This window comes from Columba livia, chromosome 7 (genome assembly GCF_036013475.1).
Source record: "Columba livia isolate bColLiv1 breed racing homer chromosome 7, bColLiv1.pat.W.v2, whole genome shotgun sequence".
NCBI classification, from domain to species: domain Eukaryota; kingdom Metazoa; phylum Chordata; class Aves; order Columbiformes; family Columbidae; genus Columba; species Columba livia.
Genome location: NC_088608.1, coordinates 40,100,867 through 40,109,855, shown reverse-complemented (window position 1 = coordinate 40,109,855; position 8,989 = coordinate 40,100,867). Strand labels below are relative to the sequence as shown.

Below are 8,989 nucleotides of genomic sequence, written 5' to 3'. Positions count from 1 at the left end.
CAGTTTAACATTAGTTTCTCACCTCCCCTAGGGAGTTTGTCCTTCTCTCCACTGTAATGGTTTTGAGGTGGCTTGTTAACACGCTGCTCTGGGGAGCGGGAAGAGCTGCCCGTGTTCAGGTTGCTGCAGGTTCTCCCATTGCATAGGCTGCTGGAAGGATGGGTTTTCCCACCGCCTGGATAAGGGTTCACTCTTAGCTCTCAAAACGGTGCAAAATTCCAGTGTTGCAGAGTTTTGATTAGTTGAACTGTTGGCTGGCTGTGATTTGTAAGATCTCTTGCGGGAAATCTTGAAACCTGGGGAGAAGTGGCAACAAAATACACCCCATTTAGGAGATGAAGCTGTGCAGCAGCGAGTCCAGAGCTAAGTTTTTCTCAGGAGGCGTTTGGTGTTCAGCCCATGCTGGTTATCCTTTTCTCATTGACCCCTAACGAGTATGGGCACATCCTCTCTGAAATTATTCAGATCTGCCTCTCTTGAACTAGAGGTGTTTCAGATTCCAAACAGAGAATGTCATGTTTAACCTGCAATGACTTCTGTGCCATGTGCTAAAAAGCAAGAGATCGTTGGTAATTCCCAGATGCTCATTTCTGTGTGGTGTTTCTGGAATTGTGCGTCTGCTTGTCCCTGTGTCTGGTCTGTTATTGGCAGCCACAGGAATTCCCCGAGCCTGGCTGGCTCCAGTGGGTGCCAGCTGGAGCACAGGGTGTTCAAAAACATGGACCCAGTTTGAAATGGGAATTGCTTTGAAATTGCGTCCATCTTTTTGAAACAGCCCATACATTTCTAGCTCGATGGAACATTACTCTCTACATGTCTTCTGAGCTTGGCCTAGGTCTGTCACATTAGTTTTGTATTTGTGGAGCAAATTCGTGTTCAGGCCTGATTTGGTCGGGCCTGTCAGCACAGAGAAGGATCTGTACCTGTTTGCTGGGAAGAGCTTGTTCTAATGTGACTTGAGGGCATGGGCTGTTAAAAGGTGTTTTGCCATCTTCAGATGACTTCCATCCAGCTTGCCACACATGCAGTAATTGAATGTCTTGTGTGGGCAGAGGGAGCCCTGGGGACCTGCAAAAGCAGGTTCTGTTTTCTCAAGCCCGGGCTCAGGTCAAGAGAGGTTCTCCTGCCCCTCTGCTCTGCCCTGGGGAGACCACACCTGGAATATTGTGTCCAGCTGTGGCCCCTCAGTTCCAGCAGGACAGGGAACTGCTGGAGAGAGTCCAGCGCAGCCACCAAGATGCTGAAGGGAGTGGAGCATCTCCCGTGTGAGGAAAGGCTGAGGAGCTGGGGCTCTGGAGCTGGACAAGAGGAGACTGAGGGGGGACTCATTCATGGGGATCAATATGGAAAGGGTGAGTGTCAGGAGGATGGAGCCAGGCTCTTCTCGGTGACAACCAGTGGTAGGACAAGGGACAATGGGTGCAAACTGGAACACAGGAGGTTCCACTTAAATTTGATAAGAAACTTGTTCCCGGTGAGGGTGGCAGAGCCTGGCCCAGGCTGCCCAGGGGGGTTGTGGAGTCTCCTTCTGTGCAGACATTCCAACCCGCCTGGACACCTTCCTGTGTAACCTCATCTGGGTGTTCCTGCTCCATGGGGGGATTGCACTGGATGAGCTTTCCAGGGCCCTTCAACCCCTGACATCCTGGGATGCTGTGAACCCCCGGGGCCGCTCGCAGTGCCCGCGGTGCGGCTGAGCGCAGCCTCCCGGCACACGGCGGTTCCAGGTGCGGCGGGAGGGGTGTCGGCTCGCTGCCGCTGGGGAGGCGGCAGAACTACAGTTCCCAGCGGCCCGGGCGCGGGCGGAAGCGGCCTCGGGCCCGCGCTGCTTGGAGCTGCCCCGGCCCGGCCATGGAGCTGCCCCGGCAGCGGCTGCTGGCGCTCAGCGAGGAGCTGGACGGCGCCGAGCTGGCGGCTCTCAAGTTCCTCAGCCTGGAGCACGTCCCCATGAGGAAGCTGGAAGGCGTCCGGAGGGCGCAAGACTTGCTGGAGGTGCTGCAGGAGAAGGGGATGCTGGAGGCGGGGAACCTCTCCTTCCTCAGGGAGCTGCTCTACCGCATCGGCCGCATGGACCTGCTGGCCCGGCTGGGCTGCAGCCGCGAGGAGATGGACAGAGAGCTCCGCATCCCGGACAGGGCACAGGTGTCGCCGTACCGGTGAGTGACCGGGGAACATTGGGCACAGGGGCTGCGGGAAGCACACGAGCCATCTCCCCAGAGAAAGCAGCGACAGGCCGAACGGAAAGTTAAAACTTCTGCCCGGTAATGGGGGAAAAAACTGAGCCGCACCGTTCTGAAACACGGACCAGCCCCCAAAACCTCCCAGCGCTGCGTTGTCTGCGGCTGGGCCTTTGTGCTCAGCTCCGGAAACTGTCAGCACGGTTTGGATTCTAGGAAAACTCAGATCTTTCTGCTTGCAGTTGAAAAGGACTTCTGGCTGGCCTAGAACTGGCGGCCCCATAGTTTAAAAGTGCTTTTAAAAATGATGTATGCTTGCACGGGGTGAAGGGGCAGTTCAAGAGTACAGTGTTAAATTATGCTAGAGGACATGCTTGGGAACAGGATGAACCAGTGTCCTCCACTTTTTTTCTAGATACCTGCTCTTCCAGCTGTCAGAAGACATCACTAAAGATGAGCTGAACTCCTTTAAGTTTCTTCTGGGGGAAGAATTACCAAAATGCAAGCTGAACCCCAAGACAGTAAGAATTTGTTTAATTGTTTTTATCCATTACTGTTATTATAATCCATAGAGGCATTTGGGTTGCTCTGAGGAAGATGAGCATGACTCTTCTTATGGTGAGAACCCCATAAGGAACAGGCTGCGGCTGGAAAGGGCCTTGGGCTCTGCGGTGCGTGTGGGACGTGTCCGTGTCCTGTGTCACAGCCCAGACGCGCCGGGAAGGCTGATGAGCGCGTTCACCCCGCTCACCCAACCAGGTTTCTTTTGGCTGCTTTCTGAGCCGTTATCAAACACGGAAGATCCCCCGCTGTGGCGATTCCTTTATGCTTTTGTTCCGTTTATTTCCAGACTCCACTTGCTCAAGATGGTCACTACAGTGATTCTTGTGTTTCAGTTAAGTGCACAAAATAGCCCCTGGAAGCCAAATGAATGTCATTAAAAATAACATATTCCTATATTGTAGTCATTACCAATTAAAAGAATGAATCATGTCAGCAATTACTAGCCTAAAGATGTGTAAATCCTGTCAGCGATTACTAACCTCATCATAAGCTCGTTATGATATAAAAAATCATGCCCATGAGTGCAAAGAGCCCTGTTCAAGTGAAGACCCTAACCTGTGAGCACGCGTGGAATGAGAAAATGATTGTGTAACTGCGTGTAAGTGACTAACCAGTCCTGGAAAGGGCGTGGAGATGTGGGGAGGTACTGACCCAAATCGAAAGTGTAAGTGATATGAGCGCTGTGAAGGAGGTCAGGGAAGTCAAGGGGTCAAGGAAGGGAGCCAGGAGGCCTGCGTGGTTGAACAGGGATCTGTTGGGTATGCTCAAGCAGAAGAGCAGAGTTTACAGGTCATGGGAGCAGGGGCTGGCCACTTGGGAGGAGTATAAGGCTGCTGTTAGAGGATGTAGGAAGGCAGCTAGGATAGCCAAGGCCTCCTTAGAATTACAGCTGGCGAGAGGGGTCAAGGACAGCAAAAAGAACTTTTTCAAATACATGGCAGATAAAACTAATACCAGAGGCAATGTAGGCCCACTGATGAACGGGGTGGGTGCCCTGGTGGCAGAAGATACAGAGAAGGCAGAATTACTGAATGCTTCTTTGTCTCTGTCTACTCTGCCGGAGGCCGTCCTGGGGAGCCCTGTACCCCTGAGACCCCGGATGAAGCCAGGTCAATGGAGGAGTTTGCTTTAGTCGATGAGGACTGGGTTAGGGAGCAATTAAATAGTCTGGACATCCATAAATCCATGGGTGCAGATGGGATGCATCCGCGAGTGCTGAGGGAGCTGGTTGAAGTCATTGCTGGACCACTCTCCAACATCTTTGCCAAGTCTTGGGAAACAGGGGAGGTGCCCGAGGACTGGAGGAAAGCAAATGTCACTCCAGTCTTCAAAAAGGGCAAGAAGGAGGACCCGGGTAATTATAGACCGGTCAGCCTCACCTCTGTCCCTGGGAAAGTAATGGAACAGCTTATCCTTGGTGCCATCTCAAGGCATACCAAGGATAAGAGGGTTATTAGGGGCAGTCAGCATGGCTTTACCAAGGGTAAGTCATGCTTGACCAACCTCATAGCCTTTTATGAGAATGTAACAAGGTGGATGGATGATGGCAGAGCGGTGGATGTGGTCTACCTTGACTTCAGTAAAGCCCTTGACACAGTCTCCCACAGCATCCTCACAGCTAAGTTGAGGAGGTGTGGTGTAGACAATAGAGTAGTGAGGTGGGTTGCAAACTGGATTAAGGAGAGAAGCCAGAGAGTGGTAGTCAATGGTGCGGGGTCTAGTTGGAGGCCAGTATCTAGTGCAGTGCCCCAGGGGTCAGTACTGGGGCCTGTATTATTCAATATATTCATTAACGATTTGGACGAGGGAATAGAGTGACTGTCAGCAAGATTGCTGATGACACCAAGCTGGGAGGAGTGGCTGACACGCCAGAGGCTGTGCTGCCATCCAGAGACCTGGACAGGCTGGAGAGTTGGGCAGGGAATAACCTGATGAAATTTAACAAGGGCAAGTGTAGAGTCTGTCATCTGGGCAGGAACAACCCCAGGTTCCAGTATAGGTTGGGAAATTACATATTAGAGAGCAGTGTAGGGGAAAGGGACCTGGGGGTCCTGGTGGACAGCAGGATGACCATGAGCCAGCACTGTGCCCTTGTGGCCAGGAAGGCCAATGGTACCTGGGGTGGATTAGAAGGGGGTGGTCAGTAGATCGAGAGAGGTCCTCCTTCCCCTCTACTCCACCCTGGTGAGACCACACCTGGAATATTGTGTCCAGTTCTGGGCCCCTCAGTTCCAGAAGGACAGGGAACTGCTGGAGAGGGTCCAGCGTAGGGCAACCAAGATGATTAAGGGAGTGGAGCATCTCCCTTATGAAAAAAGGCTGAGGGAGCTGGGTCTCTTTAGTTTGGAGAAGACTGAGGGGTGACCTTATTAATGTTTGTAAATATATAAAGGGTGAGTGTCACGAGGACGGAGCCAGGCTCTTCTCGGTGACAACCAACAGTAGGACAAGGGGCAATGGGATCAAGCTGGAACACAAGAGGTTCCACTTAAATTTGAGAAAAAACTTGTTCCTGGTGAAGGTGGCAGAGCCTGGAACAGGCTGCCCAGGGGGGTGTGGAGTCTCCTTCTCTGGAGACATTCAAAACCCGCCTGGACATGTTCCTGTGCGACCTCACCTGGGTGTTCCTGCTCCAGCAGGGGGATTGGACTGGATGATCTTCCGAGGTCCCTTCCAATCCCAAACATACTGTGATACTGTGAGGTGCTGGCTTTGTGGTTTGACTGCCCGGCATTGCGCAGTCTCATAATGAAATTATATTTTGATACCAGGTAAAGAGCCCTGCTTTTGGGACAGCAATATGATCGCCATTAGGTCTCTTGGGCCGGCTCTGATTTGATCTCAGCATCTCTGAGCTGCAGAGCTGCAATTAGTATGTTCTCAGAAGATGTGTACTTAGGGCACTCGCAGGTGTTGTTAAACTAGGTTTAACTGACTCGGCTGAGGTCTCAACTCAATGTGCTCCGAGAGCAAACTGCCTTTCTGATTCCCTAGACAATGCTCGACCTGTTCATTGAGATGGAGAAGAAGCGGATTTTAGCAGAAGACAACCTGAGTATCCTGAAGCATCTCTGTGCAGAAATTAACGTCAGCTTGTTGAAGAGAATTGAAGAGTATGAATTAAACATAGTCGGTAAAGCAAAACAAAAAGGCCTCTTTCCCATAGTTACTCTAGAAGTGACACACAGGTATCATACAGGACTGGTAATGCTTTTCAGGTGAAGAAGCGACCATCACAGAGGAAGGGAGGTGCAGCACAGGAGACCCAGAAGGTAATTGAAATGCTCGAAAAATTGATTCGATTTTTCACTCTTCTTCAGCTTTTGGAGTCTCTGTGCTGCTTTCATCTCGCTTCGTCACACAGGTGCCTCTCTAAAAAGTGATCAAGTATCCAGACTGATCACAATACATTTTAATTTATGATCTAGTGGTTTATAGCTAAGAGAGACAGCTGTTCGACCCCAGTTCACTGTTTTCAGAGAACAGTTTTACCCCAGGAGATACTTATGGAAATGCAGAATAGGAGCAGAGCTTCTCTCCTTTCTCCAGTGCTGCTTTCTGTGCTGACCCGTGTTTGTCTGTGTTCAGCCCATGGCAGATGGCCGGCGTCACCTATGGCACTGGATTGTCCTGCCAACTGGAATGAGCCGTCCCAGGTAAGTCAGTTTGTTTCTTAGAAACATCATCACTCTGTCTCAGAGGAGCTCATCCCTCTGAGATGTCTCAGAAGAGCTCATTGGCCCAACTGTTAAAAGCCCTGTCTAGAAAAGGAAAAATGCACTTCTCTGTGCCATCCTTTATTCTGAAGCGAAGTCACAGGCGCGATACTTTCACCGATAATCTTTCTTTCGAGCAGCTTGAAGCTTACAAGATGAGCAGCCGCCCCCGTGGGGTGTGCCTGATCCTGAATAACCACAGCTTTGCAAAAGCCAGGGAAGCAGCGCCAGAACTCCGAGACATGAAGGATCGGAATGGCACCCACATGGACGCAGGTACAGGCAACATGAAAGACGAGTTTGCGTATCGTCTTCAAAAACAGAAACCCGGCTCCTTTTCCTGTACGGAAGGTCTGTATTTTAGCCTTCCCTTCCTACGATACTTTTGTTGTAGTGGCTGAGTCAGCTCTGTTTCCTGTGCTGACAAACCCCTGACTGGCTCAGAACAATTCACTGGCATTTTGCTGTTTTACTGAGGTTGCTGTAACCTTAAGCAGCAAGCTGAGCATTACGAGCTAGGCCAGCTTTGCATCAGCCTTATGCATAAAATACGCAGTCAGAACCAGGAATGTAACTACCCGCATAGTAGTCTAGCAGGATTAAAAGAAAAAGATTGTTTCTCTCTAGAAATGCAATTTGCAATGGCAGAGTTGAATTTTGAAATAATGAGCTCCAGTTTTCCCCTCTGTTTGCTTTCCAGAGGCTCTGGGAAGAGTCTTCAGCAAGCTGCATTTTACAGTCGCAGAATATAAAGACCTCACTGCCGAAGAAATCCGTAAGATTGTGAACTTGTTCCGGTGCGAAGACCACAAGGACAGAGACTGTTTTGTTTGCTGTGTCCTGTCTCATGGGAAAAAAGGCATTATTTACGGAGTCGATGGGCAGGAGGTGCCGATCCAGGAGCTCACCACGTCTTTCACTGGACACAATTGCCCCTCGCTTGCTGGAAAACCCAAAGTCTTTTTCATTCAGGCCTGCCAAGGCGATGCTTGCCAGAAAGGTGTGACCATTGAAACGGATTCCCTAGAAACAGACGCGAGATTTCAGCTGGAGTGCATCCCCGCCGAGGCAGATTTCCTCCTGGGCATGGCCACCCTGCAAGATTACGTGTCCTACAGGAACCCGCGGCAGGGGACCTGGTACATCCAGGCCTTGTGCCAGCACCTGGAGTCCAGCTGTCCTCGGTAATGATGCAGAAGCTGCTTTTTTTGGCAACACCTGCATTTTCCTTTTGAACGGCGGGGCTTTCATTTGATGCAAAGGCCGATGATCTGCAGCGGGAGCGCCCGCTCCATGTGAAAACTCATGTAGGGCAGAGCAGCACCGCGCAGATTGTTCAGGGTTTATCTAACTGCCTTCAAGCCTGTCTAGTACCGGAGCTGTTAGTATAGATCAAGAGATACAAGAATGTGGTAATTTTCCTGCCATTAACTGCCTTACAGAAACCTTACTTGTGTTTTTGCAGAGGAGAAGATATTCTCACCATCCTGACAGCGGTGAATCAAGAGGTGAGCCGGAAGAGCGGCAGGCCCAACGCAGAGAAGCAGATGCCACAGCCCAGTTTCACGCTGAGGAAAAGACTCATCTTTCCCGTCAACTAAAGGGGAGGGAACCGCGCGGCAACGGGAGCCGCTGGAGCAGAGGTAAAACCTCACGGACCTCAGCGCCTGCTCTTACCGCAGGAGCAATTGTTTTCTTGACAATACAGCTGAGGAGTGACAGCCGTGAGAACTCAGCGTTAGTATCTATGACACTTTATACTTGAGAACGTCTCCGAGCTGGTCTCTGATTTGTGGTTTGCCAGTAAAAATATGCTTGGGTTCTCCCTCAGCTGTGCCACGCTGTTCTTGCGTTCGGAAGGTCTCTCTCCAATGCAAATTTTAAGATGAGTATTGTTAAGCCTTGTATATTTTATGCCTAAGTTTTGCAAAATAAAGAGGGGCGTGCTGCAAATTTTATAGGCTATAATCAGCTCGCAGTGTGTTTTGTTGCTTGTCCACACCATTTAAAATCATTTATTTTAGTGTCTTGGTTCACCTCAAGGAGGAGCCAAGCGCTTCACTTCCAGCAGCCTCAGCGGGACGTGAGTTCATGGTATAAAAACTGGGGGAATTTTCCAGCAAGAATTAATGCATGCCATAAAAAAACGTCTCAAAATATAATGAGTTATTAATCTGATGAGGAATCCCTCATCAGTTGGGAATCAAGCCTGTTAATTAGCAATGTGCACAATTAGTCTCCTCACGCGAAGCAAGCCCCGTGTAGCCAAGTGAGCCGGAACGCCACAGCAGCTGCATGGACTGATGACGCTGCGCCCTGATTGCTCAAGAGTTACAGGTATTTTCATCAATTGCAGACACCAACCTACACAAAGGCCTTATTTTTATTCACTTTTGCACCAACCTGATATAAAATGCTATTTAAAGGCCTTTGCTCCTGGGAGACGGTCAAAAACTGTAGCTCAATAAACCTGTTTTCTCCAGGAGGCTCTTCCTTGCACCTTTCTCAGGCTTGAGAACAAGGGGGGGAAAA

At 50.3% G+C, this 8,989-nt stretch overlaps 1 protein-coding gene across 3 annotated transcripts; it reads left to right on the top strand.

The window, feature by feature from the left end:
• The first annotated feature begins 1,571 nt into the window (after positions 1-1,571).
• On the top strand, positions 1,572-8,425 carry CASP8 (caspase 8). Of its 3 annotated transcripts, none has more exons than XM_065069542.1 (8): positions 1,572-2,156; positions 2,593-2,698; positions 5,736-5,874; positions 5,960-6,013; positions 6,291-6,397; positions 6,598-6,733; positions 7,158-7,641; positions 7,923-8,425. In XM_065069542.1, the coding sequence occupies exons 1-8, from the start codon at positions 1,852-1,854 to the stop codon at positions 8,056-8,058; spliced, it is 1,467 nt and encodes a 488-aa protein (XP_064925614.1). In that variant the 5' UTR covers positions 1,572-1,851; the 3' UTR covers positions 8,059-8,425. The 3 variants fall into 3 exon arrangements, with proteins under 3 accessions (XP_064925614.1, XP_021155179.2, XP_064925615.1); XM_021299504.2 differs by having other exon boundaries at positions 1,608-2,156; positions 6,330-6,397; XM_065069543.1 differs by lacking the exons at positions 5,736-5,874; positions 5,960-6,013 and having other exon boundaries at positions 1,825-2,156; positions 6,330-6,397.
• The last annotated feature ends 564 nt before the right edge of the window (positions 8,426-8,989 follow it).